The sequence below is a fragment of the Leuresthes tenuis genome, unplaced genomic scaffold, assembly GCF_036924035.1.
Source record: "Leuresthes tenuis unplaced genomic scaffold, fLeuTen1.0.hap1 SCAF_7, whole genome shotgun sequence".
Lineage (NCBI taxonomy): Eukaryota > Metazoa > Chordata > Actinopteri > Atheriniformes > Atherinopsidae > Leuresthes > Leuresthes tenuis.
The window spans coordinates 4,058,742-4,077,720 of record NW_027325361.1 but is presented as its reverse complement, the minus strand read 5'-3'; the positions used below and the strand labels follow the sequence as shown (position 1 = coordinate 4,077,720).

General features: G+C 46.5%; 1 protein-coding gene across 1 annotated transcript; it reads right to left on the bottom strand.

Annotated features, from left to right (window-relative positions):
- Nucleotides 1-339: 339 nt before the first annotated feature.
- On the bottom strand, nucleotides 340-17,307 carry LOC140311545 (PH domain leucine-rich repeat protein phosphatase 1-like). The gene is made up of 17 exons (XM_072388938.1): nucleotides 15,369-17,307; nucleotides 12,392-12,588; nucleotides 12,000-12,125; nucleotides 10,794-10,942; nucleotides 9,274-9,420; nucleotides 7,594-7,821; nucleotides 6,992-7,194; nucleotides 6,851-6,911; nucleotides 6,675-6,770; nucleotides 5,648-5,803; nucleotides 5,333-5,533; nucleotides 4,970-5,132; nucleotides 4,611-4,741; nucleotides 4,404-4,520; nucleotides 3,925-4,119; nucleotides 3,594-3,831; nucleotides 340-2,134 (listed from the first exon to the last, which is right to left on the bottom strand). Exons 1-17 carry the CDS (start codon nucleotides 16,957-16,959, stop codon nucleotides 974-976), a joined length of 5,160 nt encoding a protein of 1,719 aa, XP_072245039.1. The 5' UTR covers nucleotides 16,960-17,307; the 3' UTR covers nucleotides 340-973.
- Nucleotides 17,308-18,979: the final 1,672 nt, after the last annotated feature.

The window sequence follows — 18,979 nt, the reverse complement described above, 5'->3', positions numbered from 1 at the left end:
TGATGTAACCGTTCACTCAAGACTTAATTACAAACCAAAGAATTTCTCCGTTTCCACAGTGACGTAATTACACAACCTCTAAATTGACCATTTCAGAGCACAAAGCAGCGATTGTGTCGCACAAACAGCACAATGTGACGACTGTTGCTTGTTGTGCCGTTCTTAAGGTGGAACATTTTGTTTTATTCCATTCAGCTGAAGTAGAAACAAGCTCCAGTTAGTCTGAAGTTTCTACATTAGGCTGAAAGTGTGAGTCTCAGAATAGCTTTTTCTGTCTCCTCGGAGGTCTTTAAACACTCCTCCAAACATCCTCATCAAGAAGTCCAGGTCGACATAGTGCGGTTATCTGAAAACTTTAATTTATTACATAGCAAAAGTAGCTCTCTTGTGCGGTTTGCTGTTGCCAAGAAGTCTGTAACACTGTTCTGAGAACATTCATTGAGCTGGTAGTAACTACGATCAGCATTGACCCACCACTGCAGCACCACTCTGGACTCTGCACACCCAGAGAACACAAACCTGGAATATCAGCCTTCAGAAATAATCATCTTTTCTCTCAGAGAATATTAGTACGCCTCAGTGACTAAGTCACTTTAAAGTATTAAACTCCTAGGAGTTAGTTAAACAGTTACTAACTCCGACAACTGTAAGGCCATCAGCCGCGACCAACTGGGGAAATGTCCGCTAGAACACGAAAACAGAGTGGTCCGAATCTTAAAGTACCGTTTCACATAGAATCAGCCTCAAAAGTCTAATAAGCAAAGTGCTTCTTCAAATGATAGATATGATAAAAATCAATAACACGTGATGATTTTAGCAACATAAGGTGTTATAAAAACTGCGCTGCGCTTCAATGAGTTAACAGTAGAAAATAAAGTGAGTAACAAAACCATAAGAAAACTGTTTCTGATCCGACATCACGCCCAGTCCTCTGAGGTTCTGGTGAGCAGGGCTGATCCCAGCTGCCAGAGTGTCAGAGGTGAGTGACGAAATAATCCGCAGGTTTCTGGTAGGCGTGTGCTTGCTGGTTGTGTGTCTGCATCTGCTGCTGCTGCTGCTGCTGCTGCTGCTGCTGCTGCTGGATGATCTGCCGGACTTCCTCCTCCAGCTCTGGCGGGATGATGAGCTGGTCGTCCGGGTCTGGCTGGGCTGGAGCGTTGAAGTAACCCCCCTGCTTCCTGACAGGGGCGTCCGCGGCCTCCTCGATGAGATCCTGGTTCCTGCCCTGGCAGGCTACGGAGCCGTTAGCTCGAGCCCGGCGGCCCAGAGTCCCCGAGCGAGCCTCCCCGCTGAGGCAGGGAGAGGAGGGAGCGACGGGGGAGGCAGATGGGGAGGTCATGGCGAGAGTTAAGGGCTCGTTTGCAGACGGGACCGGATGGGGCTGGTTTGCACTCAGTGTGCTGGTGTGAGCACAGTTGTGGCGGAGCAGACAGTGGACGTCAGCCTCTACCTCCACACGGCTGCCGTTGGAGAACACGCCGGCGATGGGCTCCTCGTCCTCGCTGTCGAGCCCGTTGTCGGACAGCGCTCCGGAGAACTGTCTCTGGAAGCTGCCCCCCCCACAGGCTGGTCTGCGCACGCCGGCTCGGCCTTGCGGGTTCAGGTGGGAAGTGAGCGGCTCAGTTTGCAGTGGCGGCTCCTCAGAGGACGCCGTGGATCCGACCTCGCTGCTCATCTCGGACGTGCTGAACTCGCTGCTCAGCTCGCTCGCAGTGCCAGAGGAGGCCGGCGGCAGCGGGATCCCACCGTCGCTGCTGGATGAGTAGGGATGTGTGCTGGTGTGAGCGCCCGGGCCGGGGCTGGGCGGCGGGGGCGGCGGCTCGCAGAAACAGCAGCAGTCTTCGGTGATGCTGAGCTGCACCACGACGGCGCTGAGGCTGTCGGAGCAGCCGTAACTCTGGGCCAGCGTCACCAGCTTCTTGGCGGCTGCGAGAGCGTCCGGAACGTTCCTGACGGCCTCGATCGCCTCACTCGGAGACAACAGGTCCCACAATCCCCGGCTGCCCAGAAGGAAAAACTCATCCTGCGGGGTTAGCGTCACCATGGAGACGTGGGGGCGGGGCGTCACGGAGGGACAGAGGAAGGAGTAACCCATAATTCTGGTGGAGTCTGTTACGCCACTGACTTTGTTATCCTGCAGAAGAAGAAGAGGGAAACAGTTTTTTAAATTGATCATTTGTGATAATGATCATCAATCGGAGGGCGTGTTTGAAACATGTTTCACATCATGACATCGTTTAAGGATCATAAAACTGGGAACAAAGCATTTTACAGTAAAACATGAACATTTAGGCTTTCAAAACTCAGGCTTTAAAATGCTTTTTGAAAAGAGTTTCATTTATTAAAGAGAGAAAATGAAGATTTAATTTGGCTTAAGTTTTGAATTTAAGGAGATTTTTTTTTTTCCAACTCTGGAAAATTTCTATGATTTAAATTTTTTGTTTGTTTGTTTATTTAGAGGATAGCCCCTTTTCGAGGGGGTCCTTAAAAAAACATAAATATAACCATAAGTAGTATGAAATCATGATTAAAGGGAAGTCTATATATAGACTTGTGTATGTATATATATATATACACGTACTTGAGCACAAGTAACAGGTCCAGACAGACTCAGTCCAACAGAAAAACAAGAGCAGGATGTTTGTCAATGAGTAAATAAAGATGATTTAAAGCTATAAAAAGAGGTGATAGATCTGAGTGATTGTGGTAGTTTATTCCAGTCTGATGTAGATTTAAACTTAAATTTCTTTCCAGATTGGAAATATTTTTTTGATCAGTATGCCTTCGGCTGTACTGTGAACAGAAAGATATAAGATATTGTTTTAAGTGCATCTACTTTAATCTCCCTCAGTATCTAAAAGTAAATAATGACCAATGAAATTTCCTTCTGGCCTTGAGAGACGGCCAATTCAAATTCAAGGACTCATACGTTAAACAGTGGAGTGTCCTGTATGGGCACCTCAGAACAAATCTACAAAGACTTATATAAAGTATTTAGAGGACGAAGATCTGTTTCTGGGGTGTTGCTTTAAATAACATCAGCATAATCAAGGGTTGGCAGCACCAACTGTGTCACAATTCTTCTTCGGACTTGCAAAGAAAAACATTCAACAGACCGGTAAAGTGACCAAAGACGACCATAAATTTTCTTTGTGATTAGGTTTAAAAGATAACTGAGAGTCTAGCCAAAGGCCTATATGCTGTACCATCCAGGTCATTGATATACCAGGTTTTTTATGAAAGGCAAAGAATTTTGTCTTGTACAAAACGACATAAGATGTGATTTATTCTTATTCAAAAGAAGCTTATTGGCAGAGAGCCATTTTTGGACTAGATTAAAAGCAGATTGTATTGAATATTGAATTTGTGAAATGTCTGAGCTGGAGGAGTATATAACAGTGTCATCTGCATATAAGTGAATCTGACAGTCATTTAATTTGTTTTGTTTGTTTTGTTCTGCCAACAGTCCTGAAGATATTCTGTTTAAAGACCAGAAAACAACAGCAAAGCCTCACATTGAAAAGCTTAAAAGCAGAGAATTCATTAATCATTCGTTCATCAGTGATCCTTTCAGCGCTGATGAGTGTTGATACCTCAGTGATGATGGCGTTGTGCTGCCGGACCCTCTGGTACTCAGACTCCTCTTTGACGGTGTGGATGTCGGAGAGCAGCATAGCTCTGCCGTCTCTGCACAACACGGCCTGACACCTGCCGACATTGGCGGCCTTCAGAGTGAAGCAGCCGCCGTGCTCGCCGGCAGCCACCGGGTCGTGTCTGATGTGACACAAAGCTGCTGAACCGCCCATCCTCTGGCCCGCCGTGCCCAGTTTCCTGCAGCGGAGCAGCAGAGACATGCTGTGTGATCGGGAGAGTGGGAGGCTGTTTTCCTCCTGAATCTGCAGTCGTGTTCAGGTGTGCGTTTACCTCTGCATGGTGAGGAAAGTGTTGGTCATGTAGTCCTCCTGCCTCTGGCCTCGGTGCAGCTCCTCGGCCAACACGTCTCCCATGGTGCACTGCAGCAGGTAAGGCACCTCGACGTTCCTGTCTCCGTCAAAAACCCCGTACAGAGCTTCACGGATCCCGCAGAAGCTGTCCTGGGCCAGAGCCGCCACGCACAACCTGAGAACATCAGCAACAAACCGTCAGCTGGGAACCAGAACAAGCAGCGTCTGCGTGTCTGAAGGCTTTGGACCTCCAGCTAAAAACATGATTATCACGGACACTGACACCTTATTAATGTTTCACGCACAGAAGCGGATCAGTCAGAGCTGCATCAACACTGAACAATCACATTTTAATTTCAATACCAACCGAATGAAGACTTTTGATAGTAAATAGCTATCCCCAGTCATAAAAAGTGTCAGAGCGTGGGTAGAAAATGGGACCAATGGAGAAAGACTGACTTGTTTTTGAATCCGGAGGCCTCAGTGTAGCCGTGGCTCCACACAGCAGGGGCTCCGTGGCCTTCACTCGCACACGGAGCCGAGGGAGACGGATCCACCCTGAAACAGCGGATATTACTGCAGAGAGAAAGAGGAAAACAAAGATCAGACAGCCGCCTTTTTCTTTGAAAGCTTCCACTGCGGTGTGTTTATGCTTGTGGTTCCTACTTGAGGAGTTCCAAGCTCTTGTGGTTCAGGTTGAGTCGAGGATTTCCTGTGAGGTCGAGCTCCTGGAGTTTGGGAGGAAGCGTCTCCGGCAGCGTCACCTCGGTCAGCTCGTTGCAGCTCAGGTCAACACACTGATGACAGAGTGAGAGCTGAGAATCTCCAACACTTACGATACTACAAATTACATCTAGATGGGTTTCATTTTTCCTAAGACTTGATTTGCAAAGGATTTTCTGATTTGGCCCAAAAGAGATGAATCACTGAAAGAAGGAACCGAAGCACTCTGACAGAACCTCATAATGATCTGCTGGACAAGAATAAGTACAGAGCATAAATGTGTCTGCATAAATCTGACGGACCTTAATCTCAGGCAGCTGGAGGACCTCGGGGAAGGTGTTGATGCAGTTGGAGTGGGCGCACAGCGTGTGCAGGCGCTGACAGTTGAGGATGGTGGTGGGCACAGCTCGCAGTCTGTTGCCGCTCAGGTCCAGCTCCTCCAGCTGCTCCAGCCGAGCCAGTTTACTGCAGGATGAGGAGGTACAAAGTCAAAATCCCTTCAGAAATGTGAGGGAAATGAGTCGTTTTGATCTGCACGCGTGAAGAAAAACACGACGTTTGGTGAAGCTCTGCAGGACAACACGTCCATTTTCTCATTCACTGCAGCACTTCATCAGTATTTTGTTGTTCTTGCTGAAATACTTGGAGGTGTTTGTGCGTTTCACCTGGCAGTGAAAGTCTGCAGCTGGTTGTAGGCGAGGTGGAGCACCCTGAGGTGGCTGTGTCCAGTCAGGAGAGGGGTGCACTTGTCTGTCAAGCTGTTGTTGGTCACATAGAGCTCCTCCAGGTTGCTGAAGGCGTCCTCTGACAGGCTGGCTGCAGGGAGGTCATCCAGTTTGTTGGCCGACACATTCAGGTAGCGTAAGCTGTGATGTAATACACAGAGTGAAAGCTTAATACTTCAGAACTGAGAGGGACTTGTGCAGGAAGTTGCCAGGACCACAGGTAGAAAGAACAAATAAGGAGTAAAAGGAGTGCACCTCTGTGCTTTGATGAACAGGTTGTGTGGGAGCTCTGTCAGGTGGTTGTGTTGCAGGTCCAGAACTTCAAGCTGAGACCTCTCCAGCCTCTCAGCCAGCCGACACACATCGTTCCAGCCTGCCAGCAGCTTTCTCAGGCTCCCACTGGATAACAGCCTACAACACAAACACAGCCAGCTCAGTGTGTGTACTGTTAATCTATCAGCGGAAACACACATCTGCATACTGAACGCCCTCTGCTTTTCACTGAGGTTCAGTAAGTTCACCGAATGTTCGAGCAACTTTTAACTCATGACGGAACAGGAGAGAACTGAGAAATGCTTCACATTCAGCTGGAAGCTCAGATGTGTGCATGTCCATGTTGCTAAAGGTGCAGATGAAAAGGTGAAATACAATCCAACTCTAAAGTCTAAAAACTAAAGACAACTCTCAGATTATCCTCCGTCTAATCCCTGTGAAACGACCAGTTATTACATCCAGAGTGGAGTAGGAACTTCCAAACTAACTCCATTAAAGAACGGTTTGGTTACAACAAGGTCTGGTATAAGAATTCATTTATTCTATATTCTGTTGCTGCTGTAAAGTCCTCCTGTGAGGCAGATCGGATCCAATCATCCCTCCTCGCCTGTACAATGCCCTGAAAAGGCCTGATTTTAGTGCAGAAAGGTGAGGAGGTAGTTCCCCTTCTTTTTTGTGTCTGCACCAAAGGATGAGGCTGATTGTTGTCTTTTTTTAGCTCCTGCCTCAGAGTGTGAGCTTTGTGGGGTCCGAGAAACACCTGGAAGGTGAAAACTATGTAACTTAAGCGTAAAATGATTGGTTGAACGAACAATTACGGCACTGCAACCCAACTTAAAAAAGAAAAAGAGGATGTAAGCACTAGTACAAAGTTGGTCATCTAAGCAACAGTTCTTCATTTTAGCAAAGTGAAGCAGAGAGTTTCTGTTCTTGAACCCCTGGCTGCTGTTGCGTCACATCAGCTCTCCCATTGGTGTCTGAAGTGAAACCAAAGAAAAGATTTGCTCACCACACAGGCAGCTCAGTGACACAGTTATGGTTGATGTCCAGCACCTCCAGCCTGCTGCTCTCACACACCCAGTCTGGGACGCATCCCAGCTTGTTCCTTTCAGGGAAGAAACACAGTCAGCATACAGCTTGGTCGAAGGACACATTCTGCTCTTTGGGATTATAAAGTGTTCATACCTGGACAGATCCAGAACGGTCAGATTCTCTGGGACTGGCTGCACGTCCAGCTGCCTCAGCTCTACAAACACAAACACAACATGTATAAAGTCAGGATTCATCAGTTTTTTACCATAAACCACACGTCATAACTGCCGGTACCGTTTCGTGAGGCGTGCAGGCTCTTGAGGGCGTGCCCGCTGACTCTGAGGAGGGACAGCGAGTTTCTGTCACAGCGGAGCACCTCCAGGTTACAGAGAGCCCTGACATCCAGCTCCTGCAGACCGGTGTCCCTCAGGTCCAGCTGGCTGATGTGAACCAGCTGCTCTGTATCTGCCACCGTCACCGTCTGAAGCCGGTTCAGCCTGAACAAGATGGCCGCCACAGGGGAGAAATCAGAAAAGTTGTGGTATATATTCAACATCTGAGTTACAGCTGCAACCAGTTAATGCTGCAAATATCAATTCATAGGATTATCAAGATTAAAATGTCCCCAATGAAAAAAAAAAAGGATGACAGATTACATAATAGATTACCAAATAGCTTCACCTCTGAAGTGAATAATTGAAAAAGTCCAGTTTCTACAGCTGCATATTTGAACATTTACTCCACAGATTCCCAAATCAGCCTGGTGCAACAAAGAGCCGTGACGCAGAGACAGAAAGAAGATTCTCCCTGCAGCATCTTGGGAAATATTAGATTTCAAGCAAGCTTGGTTCCAGTAAAACATCCAAGAATGCCGCAGCTTGTGTGGATATTCTTACCTGAGATCTACGTAGCGAGCAGGCAGCCACTGCAGCCCAGCCAGATCCAGGACAGAGAGCTGGTTCCCTGCCAGACACAGCCTCTCCATGCCCCTGAGCTTCTCCAGGACGGGGGGGACGCAGCTGAAACAGTTGAAGGATAAACCAAGGTAGGTCAGACCCTCCAGAGAGCCCATCTCAGCAGGCAGCAAACTCAGAAAGTTTCCATCCAGGAGGAGAGTCTGCAGGCTGGGGGAAAAGAATTTAATGAGAACTCCTTAATCAATTTTCCAACTGTACACAGACGGTGTGAAAAAACCTTCCAACAGCCAAAACTATGAGGACCCTGAACTCTGAACTACACTTACTATGAACTACTGAACCCTGGCTGACCACCTCGTTTGACAGAATATAACTAAAAAACAACATCGTAGCTGAGACTAAAATATCTTTAGAAGACAGATCAAGTGAATTTGTATGCGAGTTACTAATTATTTCAAACTAGTAAAGCTTGTAAAAAAAATAATAAATAGAACCAAACAGTGTTACAAAGTGCTTAACATAGCAGCAGAATTAAAAAGAAAAGTGGGGACAGACACAGATCTGGCAGCAATACAATATATATCAGACTTTACCAACAGTCCTCTGCAAAAGGAAAGTTTTAAGGCGGGATTGAAAGAGCTCAAGAGAAGTTGTACGTCTGAGTGCAGCAGGTAAATAGTTCCATAAAGTGGATCTCAGTGGTCAGGAGGCCACATACCAGGTCAATAAGTCTGATGTGTACTTTAGGGTAAGGCCATTTAAGGCTTTTCAAAGCCTTTGAATTAATTGGAGGGAGCCCTGATTAATACCAGAGTATAAAAAGAGAGTTTGGGGGACCAAACAAAACGAGGTAGCATGTAAACAGAGAACAGAAGGGGTCCCAGGACTGAGCCCTGTGGTACACCACAACTGGACCGAGCCACTGAGGAGGTGTAGTCATTCAGAGTGACAGAAAAAGTTCTGTTCGAAAAATATGAGCACCATGAGCTCAGAAAGGGATTAGTAGCAGCCATCAACGGTGTTTTTAGATAAGAAACCATGTCTGTATCAGAAATGGGGTATTTTTTGGTCTCATACTGTGCTTTCAAGTCTTTACATGGACGATGTAAACAAACTTAATGAATAATCGCGACAAACTAAGGCTAAATTAAACACTCTGTTGATCAGTATTTTGTGGGCGTTACACAACTAAAAAAGAAACTTCAGATTAAAAAGGAAAACGTGTGAATGCTGTGACCATAAACCTGGTTGAGAGTTAAGTCTAGCTACTAAACAGCCGACACATTATCAGCACAAATAAAGTGAAATAAGATAAAACTGCAGGTGCATTTCTGATGCTCTCAGATTCCGTTTATAAAAATGTCTCGTGTGCATAAAAGTCCCACATTTAGGAGGAGACAGTGGCTGAGCATCTGACTCCACCATGCAGGGGCGGTGTCAGCATGACTCTGCACTGTGGGCACCTGGACAAAAAGCTCTGCATTGTCAGGACACAAGTCTGGTACACCGCCAGTTTCTCATTTAATACAGAGAGATAATAATAATCTGATGGAGGTCTCCGGAGGACACATTCTGCTCTCAGTCAAATGCTGGAAAAGTGATCATTGCCATTATCATCATTAATCCCTGCAGGGCTGTCATTTTCCTTAAGCCACTTACTTTTGCATAGTTCCAACTTCCACAGGCAGGCAGGAGAGACGGTTTCCAGAGAGGTTCAGCTCTGTGAGCGAGGTGATGTCGCACAAGGCCAGAGGAAACTCAGACAGAGCGTTATTCGACAGACTGAGGCTTCTCAGCTTACAGAACCTAAGAGGAAAGAAAGAGGCGCTCAGTTTGAGTGAGAGTGACAGAGGGAGGGACGGCAGGAAGAGGGCAGACAAAGACGGACACTGATATTCATCTCTGTACTATAATCAGATCCTGGCCTTCTTCTAAATTGGGCACCAACAAAAACAAACTTTCTGAATGACACAACACCTCTTTGGTAAACAGGGAAAACTGTCGGAATATAGCAGCACAGCTGCAACAATGCAGGTGGGAGCTGAGTGAGAGGACACGCTCAACTTATCCAGTTCACAGCGCGGTCAGGGTGAAAGGCTGAGCCACGTCCTTCCGAGGGAAAGTCACAGAGCAACCACAGGAAAAACACTGCCTGGGAAGCATGTGTTTATGCAGAAACAATGGCAGTGTATACACGGCCTATACGTGTACGTTTCCATCGCGTCGCTGTCAGGCTTTCTTTACGAAATATGAAGGAAATGCTGTGTGAAAAACGGAGAGACTGACAAACATCTCGTCCGATGAACGCTGCTGATCTTTTAGCCGAGTCAGAGTACATATTGTCTTTGGATAACAGTGCTGTGAGTTAAGCAAGTGCAGCCTCTTAACTTTATCTGACCACAGCCGACCACGCAGGGGATCAGGACACAGGACCCTCAGATCTCCAGAGGAGTCTGTGCAAATACCTTCAGCTGAATTCAGTTTTGCACTAAACAAGTGTTTGAGGACATATTGTACTCAGCTCGGCAGCTGTCAACACAAACTGCAGAATGACGTCAGCAGCTCGACTCGGCGAGCAGTCCCACATTTGTTTCAAGTCCAAACACCACGCAGATTTTACCGTTAGTACGACAGGGTTAGGAAACTGTTAATCAGCTCATTACCAGCGATCGATGACTCAACTGTGACACCACAGAGCGAAGTTTCAGAAACCACATCCCCACGGTGTCTGCTCAGTCTGAGATGTGAGCAGAACCACAGCAAAAGCCACAGAGGGGCAGAGCGCAAATGTTTTCCTCCTCTGTCAGAAAACAACTAAACTTGCGCCTCGCAGTCAGTGCGTGGTCTGAAGTAGGAACGTTTTTTGTGGAAATATTTCTAAATTAAGCCATCCAGCTCTTTCTGGGTGGTAAAACACCACTTTAGGACATCACAAGACCATGACATCAGCACCTAATTCAAGAAACTGACCTGGAGAAGCCCTCTGCCTCAGAGGTCGGGTGATGTCAATTCTCTCATCAGCACCGCTCTCGTTTAATCATTCAAAACACGCGACCACCCACAAATGCACCTCATCCGTAATTTGATCAGAGCTGCTTCCTGTTTTAGCTACCTGAGACGGTTAAACCCACAGGCAGGAAAATACGGCAGACATGGAGAGGTGTGTGACAGAACCTCACCTGGTGAGTGCTGGAACACCTCTGTGAGGGGACATGAAGTTGTTTTTGAGGTTGAGGTGGGTGAGGTCCTGGCTGTAGAACAGCTGAGCGGGCAGCTCCTCCAGGCTGCAGCACGACAGGTCCACCGAGTTCACCCTCTGAGAGGCGATCTGACACACGGGACAACACAACGAGCGGTTAAACCTCGACAGCAAGTCGACGTCGGCCCCGTTTTAAAAGGCAGGACTCCTGGACGAACACTATGGCTTTTATACCCTTCAAAAACACCTCAACAATAAAGTTAAATCTCACTCTGCTGTTAAAATGCTTTTGGTATAAGATCTATAAGCTGAAACAGGATATACTTTGTCTTATTGGCACATTTTAATTGCAGTAAAAACATATTTCTGTTGCTCACATAATTAAAAGTTAAATTCAGATGCATTTTAATGGAAGTGATACAGGACAAAATAAAGAGTCTCTGTTCTGTAATGAGCTCTAAACTGAAAGCTATAAATATAGAAACTATAAATATGAAGCGTATTAACAGGACTGCAACAATTTTGACATATTTTGTGCTTAAACTGGAACACCGGAAACATCAGAAGAGAGAAGGAGCAAACAGAGGCACCGTGGGGACTCTTCTGAATCGGTGTCAGGTCAGCGAGCAGCGAACGGCGACTCTCTCCCGTTTAGTATCATTTCATTTTGCACAGTATGAGATCCTTCAGATTCTCCTGTGACAGTTCAGAGCCTGATTACCGAGGAAGTGATTTCATGTTGATGTGGCTGGAATGCAACACAGAGGAAGGAAGTAAACCCATGTCTCACTCTCAGTGTGGGCTTCAATTTGTGGTTAAAAACTAGTTCATGACCACAAAATTTAAATGTGGAACTCTCAACAATGTACAACAGGAAGAAAGCGACTCATCAGCCAAGTTCAGGTGAATTTCATGCACAATGTGGGCGAATTATTCAGCCTAAATCAGCATGCAAATACACTGACTTTGATCATTAAAAGACTATTTACATTTAGGTATTTCTGCAAATTGTTTATTACTAAAGTGGAGTACCAGGCTGGAGCATTTGTTTGTCAGAGGTGTTAAAAGTGGAGAAGAATAGATCCATTTAATCCATTTAAATGCTCATAAGGGAGCCGGACTGTAGCTTCACACACCGAGGACAGCTTCGGATACGAGTGCACAGCCCCAAAGCTGCAGTTTGTACCTTGGAGGCCATCCTGTGCCAGCGGAGGTGCTCAGGGTACGAGTCGTAGCTGATGTAGTAGGTCTGACTCTGAGGACCCGCAGAGCTTAAAGCCAGACAGTGGCTGTGCCTTTTCACCTCCTCCACCTGCAGACAGAAAGACATCTTAGTTCCCCCCATCTATGCTAAAGACAGCTTTTAGTTGTCATTTTCTGTCTGTTAGAGATGGCTGATACAGGTCTACATATTTTACTGCTGGTTAAAGAAAACATTCAGCCCAAGTCTCACTGAAGGCCTGACGTAAAGCTGGAGGTCAGGAGGCATCCCGCAGCAGGAGGAGCTCGGCCTCTCAACCACAGAGAGGATCTCCACCTCCTCACAGACACAAACAGGGTTTCACGCCTCACACGTACCTTTCCTCCGATGAGGGGGAGGATGTGCATCTTGCCAGTGTGGGCGTGTTTCACAGAGGAGACAATGAGGCAGGTTCCACTCAGTGTGACCTGACGCTTTGACCAGCGGTTCACCGGCAGCGCCAGCTTCCCTTTCCGCACGTTGAACACCCCGGAGAGCTGCACGCGCTCAGATCCCCCCACGCTGCGAGGCTTACCTGTGAGGAAGACAGATTAGCATCACTTTATTTCTGTGCATTTTATGATGGACTTGAGGGCAACTGACGGCTTTATTTTTAGCTCTGCGGGACTTTGGGAATCAGCTCCGTCTCCATGGGTTTCTCTTTCAGAAAGTGAGAGCTGTGGGGTTATGTAAGTGAGCGGTATCCTGTGCCCTGCCAAAACGAGCACTCATTCAGGCGTGATTTGTTACATTATTAACCCTTCGCTAACACAAAATTAACTGCAGTTCAGTTCCAGGCCAGAAAGCGCTCCTGCTGCGTTTCCCCCCGTCCTCTTCACCGCCCCGTGGCTTTAAGTTACAGTCACTGTGTGTTCTCCACTAAAACTGTCAGCCCACATCCACCAAAGGGAGACACATGAAGAGTCTGAACCACAAAGAGGCCTGGAATCAGATTAGCTGGTTATGTAACGTCTTACAACACCAGCACCTTCATCCTGCAGTGGCTTACACACAACTTCACTTTGTGTTTCCCCTGACGTCGCCTCAGGAGGGGGCAGCCCCAGCGGGACCCCTTCAAACAACTTCAGTGCTTTTTTTGTCAGGTTATTAGAAAAGATTTCAGGCTGAAAGTCACTTTTTGGGTTTAGGCTTCTTTTGTTACGTAAAATAATGTTCATATTTCCCAAAATCAGGCATAATTAGAGTCCTCTGAACCAAACTATTCTTTCTCAGGCTGCAGCTGACAGTTATATTCTTTAAGCTATTTTTTGAGGTGTTGAGTCATTTCCTGTTATTCAGCTAATGATGAATATATCAGCCATTTAAAAACTTAATTCTACTCGCAATAATGACCCAAAAATGTCCCAATCCAGACTACAGCGATGTCTTTTCTTCCTGTTTGGGTCCAGGCATTTGAAATAGACCTCCTCCCTCTAATTCCTGCCATTTTTTAACTACATTTAAATCTTGAAATGTTAATCCCAATGACAGCAGGTGTCATCCTTTCAACCCTTTCCACCAAACAACTCTTCAGTCAGTCGTCCTTTTTGCTTAAAATCCCTTTGGGAGGCGGCCATCTATAATTTGAGGCTCATTTTAAGATGGGCCCACATGAAAGCCTCTTTCCCGAGCGCTTTGCAAACCCTCGCTGTTGTTACTCGCAGGAGACGCCACGCTGCTGTGAGCAACAACTCTGACGATGCAGCGACATGAACAAAAATTGGCTTTAAAGCAAGATTTGCTGGTTAAAGGACAAGGTGTAGTCTTCCCAAGGTAACTAAAACGATGAGTGACATGTAGTCCAAATGTTTGACAGAAGCATCACGACTGACTCGATCCAGTTTTAGTTTACACAATAATGTGGAATGTGTGCTGTCGACACCCGTCCTTCCCTGGGCGGCGCAGGGAGCCGCAGTGGCTTAATGTACATGCCCTTTCCTTCCGTCAGTTTCTCTGAATGGGTAACATCCTGTCTCATCGAGCAGCTGATGGTCACGCCCTGCTCATTCTTCAACTAAATCCTGTTCGAACACGCACGTGCGTCCTTAAACGCGACGAGCGTCTGACTTTGTAATGCAAGGCAGTGACCTCTGGGTGCTGCAGTTTCAGGCTGGCGACCGTCTCAAAGAGACTCGAACCACTGAGGAGGTGAAATCTGAGTTCCACTTTTCTCTTACCGTCAGCACACTGCCAGTCTGTGTAATACAGAGCATGTGTGCACGTGGCAGCGTGCGTTTCTGCTGTGTCAAACTCCTTTGGCGAGACACTAACAATATCAAACAACTCCTGGTGTACAAACCGTGAGATCTTTGTTGCGAATCTATGGGGGATTTTAATCCCTCAGGGTTTAAAAGCGTTCAGGAAAGCACATAAATGCCCCAAGAAGAGGCCGCGATAAGAAGTGATGAACTGGATGTCACCTCGTGTAATCGCAGCACTTCTCCTGATGCCAGTCACATGAACCAGCCTCTCGCTGCTTGTTTCATGGCTGGACGTCATGCTTCGTTCCTGTGTTTTTACCATGAGAGTCAAGCCTGCTTAGAGCAAATAGAAATAAAGAGTGTTTTGGTTTATCTATTGATGCAAAAAATAAAAATAACAAGAAAAAAAAGTGTTCTCGGATGCCCTTAAAAACAGATCTGTGAAGCCCAGCTGAGTTGTTTTAAACTGGATTGAGAATGTGTGTAAAATGCTTTAATGTTAGCATAAATCTAAGCCGAGCCTTTAGCTCCCAACTCTTTACCCCCCTCCCCACTCCTGTCTTTGCTGATGGGGTACAAAACAAGGTCAAAAACAATATCCAGTTGTACTAATCCCGTAAGAGAGCATGGGTGTTTTTCCATCCTCTTAAACTGCTCGTCAGCTAAACAGGATCACTGTCGATAACAACAACAGCAGTTTTAAGAGGAGAAAGTGAATCTGTGAAGCCTCAGGATTGGGTCGGGGGGGAGCTGAAAGAGCTCACCTGCTACCTCCTGACGTGTCGTCTTACTGGCCTCCACACAGAGGGGCTGGAGAGGGTTTTACGGGCACAACACCGGGTATTGTGCATGCATGACAATTGAAAACACTCGTTTAACACTCCGGCTGACCAAACACAATGACAGCACTCACGGTACGCTGAGAATGGATGAACAGCGGCTGAGCAGAGACGAGCCAAGCTCTGCTGAAGTGGCCTGCAACAGCTTGTGGCTCTCAGTGAAACCAAGAATTGTGATGAATTTAGTCAAACACCGGACCAGACTTCACGAAACACCTTAAAGACATATCTGCAGCTCCAGTATTTGTATTGTGAACTTTTTACAAAGTACTCACCAAAGTAGAAGCGTATCAGGCAGCCAATTTCTGGATTCATTCCCTCCTCCTGCACCCTCCACGCATCTTCAAACCCCAGGTTAGTGAGGTACTTGTATAAGATCTGTAGAGGCCGTTCATCATCTCCCAGCCGCCGCACAGCTCCCCCGTGCAGCTGGATGAAGAGAGCCGGGGTTGGACTGGGATTGATGGGCTCGGACCGCTCTCTGCTGCCCCCGGGGATCTCCAGGTCAGGCTGGGCAGGTGCTTGGCTGGTCAGGGGCCGAGCCAGAGAGCTGCTGGAGCACTTAGAGGCAGGTTTGATTAATGTTGTGGTATCTGTGGTATCACCAGCCCCAGCTTCACTGTCATCATCTGGCCTTCTGTCTTGGCGAGAAGCCCTGCTGGTGTCTGAGGGAGGCAGGTGCGATTGCTGGTCTGCAGCAGCGTTGTCAGGTGAATGAGCTGGGGAGGAGGCGAGCTCCACTTCATCTGAGGAGCTCTCAAACAGGTCAGGGTCCTCTGTGGCACTGTCACAGTTTACACTCTGTACTGAGGAGTCGGTACCCAAACCCAGCCCATCGCTGAGCGAGTCTCTGTGCTCCATGCTTCTGGGTCCGCCCGGGCTGAAGTCCTCACAGGTGCTGCTCTCCATGTCTGACCCAGAGTACACCCCGTAACAGTCTGCCACGCTCAGGCTCAAATCCATGCCAATGTCATTCAGATAGATCTCAGATGAAGAGTCACTAGCAGTTTTATCATCATGCAGCAGGTTAGAAGGCAGTTTAGCATCAGGATAACATTGTTTTGTGTGTTCACCCCCCTCTGAGCTGGGATTTTTAACATCCATACTGTCATCAAGACTTTTAATGTCATCAGAATGTCCATTGATATCTTTACTAAGACCATTTAAGTCGGTTACAGCATTAGGTTTGCAGTTTATTCTCAGCACAGCCCCCGCTTTACTTCCCTCCAGCTTACTCGCTACCTCTTTAGCGGTGGTGTCCACGGTGCACAGCACGGGTCGCGGGTAGGAGGGCGTGAGCCAGTCGTGAACATGAATGCAGCCCCGTCGGAGGTCCGATCTCACCCATGATTTATCAGAGGCCTGAAGCTGCTTGGACTGCTTCTGCCGGAGGAAGGTCTTTCTATCCAGACTGAGAGTGCTCAGCGGCGAAGCTGAGGGAGCGGGGCCGGCCGCCTCGGCGGGGGACGCCCCGGGCGAGCTGGCACTCGGCGGAGCCCCCAGAGACAGGTTCCTCTTGTGTCTGTGCCGCCTCCTGTTCAGCAAAGAGTTGACCGAAGTGGTGCTGCTGACTGCGGGCATGTTCATAGTTTTCGCCGCACCGCCGATTGCGTTGGCAACTTGGTTTTGATATATCCCGTTTCTTATCGCAATCTGGAGAAGGGAGGTGGCTGCAAGTCCCTTCCCAAAGAGTTTCGCCTCCGCGCCCCCACCCTCATCCTCCCCGATGGAGGGTCTCTTTCCAGCAGGCAGCGGCGATAATCCACTTGGCTTCACGGAGTTACTGTCACTGCTAAACTCAAGTATACCCTGTGGTGTTGATGAAGTCGAAAGCGCTCCAGACTCGTTTTCCTTCACACTTTCCATTCTGTTAGTTAGCAACAGCAACGCCAGGAACAGCCCGCAGGTGAACGCTAGCCTGCGTTAGCTTAGAGCCGTTAGCTCGGTGTAGTTACTCGTTAGTTTCTCCCGGCAAATGTTTTTGGCTCCAGGTTAGCTTAGCATGCTATGGTACTGCGCAGTTCTTCCCTGGAGTTATCCCGCTACATCATCCCATTTCATTGGACGCCCGTTAGCTCTCTAACGGGAGCTAACCGGCCGGTCGGAGTAAAGAGAACGGTTTTCTAGCTGGTCACCATAGAAGCTAACGCGAGAAGGCGCGACTGTAACGCCCGAAGAGACGAACGGTCAACGGTACACTGTGGACAGGGCGGGGTCTCATTGGATATGAATTATGACACATTCATGAGATACCAGAATGCTCGGGATTTTCTCTTGTAATCACATGACTGGCTATTTCACGGGACTTTACGGGGAAAGTACCAATGAGTTTTACGCCACTTGTTTTGGTAATTACGAAAACAACTCTGTATCCCTTCGTGAAATATTACGGCATAAATAGCGTACGCCTTTCTAAAGTCTGTTTACAGTGCAAACACATAGAATTTAAGATTATGTGTCTCTGTAATTATTTATCAGCGAGATACATTTTAGCCTGTTAGTTTTGTTTATAGTTTTATTCAATCGACTGTGTCACATTAGAGTGTATTTAGCTAAATTATAAAATTATTATTATACAAGGTAAGCTTTTTAAACAGTGCCCTCTTTACGGTTATTTTCTTAAAACGCATTTGAAATCTACGAGCTTAAACGGGTTAATGAACGCAACATATCCTGCAGTTACAGTACTTGGTTGTATATCTATTACAATCTTTACAGTCGTAAATTAAAACACTGAGCAAATTGTTTTGATTCCTGATATCAGTTATCTGAAACATTTCAACACAGGCAGACACATGTAAATAAACAAATGAGTTTATTGTCCTTTGATTATTATTTATCAGTAGAAACAGATGACGTGTAACTCGTCTTCTGGCGCCACCTGATGGGACAGAGACTGTATCACCACTTTTCATTTAGTTAAATAAAAAATAAGAATTAAAAAACTTTAAAAAACCATTGTATTGTTTTATTGAAAGTTGTTTCGAATAAACAATTTATCATAATTTTACAAATGTGATGTTTTAATTGCGCTACATCTATTGTTGAATTTTTTTGGGCTTTTTATTGTATTGTATTTGATTTTATTGTGTTTAACGCAATAAAACAGTCCAGTCCTTGTACCTGGACTGAAAAATTGTATCTTTAGGCACTTTATTACTAGAGGTCTGTCATAATACACATAATTTATTCCCATTTCTTTAGTTATATCTATGAAAAATGCCAAAGATAACACAGTTTGACAGACAGAAAATTGTATTTTTGAGAAGAGCTATTTGCTGAAAACTTGACATATCTTAGCATGGTGTGCAGTATGTGCATTGAAGCCATTCTTAAGGAATGAAAACAGGGAGAAAAGGCTGAGCTATCCCAAATGACACAAGAAGTGGACTGAAAATCAGTGGCAACAGGTCTTATGGAGGGATGAATCCTCCCCAGAGCCCGGACCTCAACATTATTGGGATCATCTGACAGAGAACGGAACAAAAGGCAACCAACATCCAAAGAAGAGCTTTGGGAAGTCTTTCAAGAAGCCTGGAGAACTATTCCTGAAGACCACTTCAAGAAATGACAAGAAAACCATCATTAATATTTGTGTCATAATGTGAGTCGTGTATATCTTATAGACTTCTGTGTTTTCTCTCCATGACAAACTCATTTATAATGAAGAATTGGTCAAATCTGGAGTAGATTTTAATGTCAAAACACGCAGAACTTGGAGATAAAGCAGTTTTATCACCTTCTGTTTGTGTGATTTTCAGAGAGGCAGCGTTGGATTTTTGCAGCTGTCTTTTACACAGGCAGGAGTGGACTGTTGTCACATGGCAATCCGACAGAGGGCAAAGTGCAAGTTGTGCTGTAACATTACGGTTTATCATGCTGCTTC

Excerpts from the sequence above, each read along its gene's own strand:
- LOC140311545 (XM_072388938.1), bottom strand. The coding sequence starts at position 16,959 with ATGGAAAGTGTGAAGGAAAACGAGTCTGGAGCGCTTTCGACTTCATCA. Across the intron at positions 5,534-5,647 it reads CTGTTCATCAAAGCACAGAG|CTTACGCTACCTGAATGTGT; the intron begins GTGCACTCCTTT and ends ATTACATCACAG. Across the intron at positions 5,133-5,332 it reads CTGCAGACTTTCACTGCCAG|TAAACTGGCTCGGCTGGAGC; the intron begins GTGAAACGCACA and ends CTCATCCTGCAG.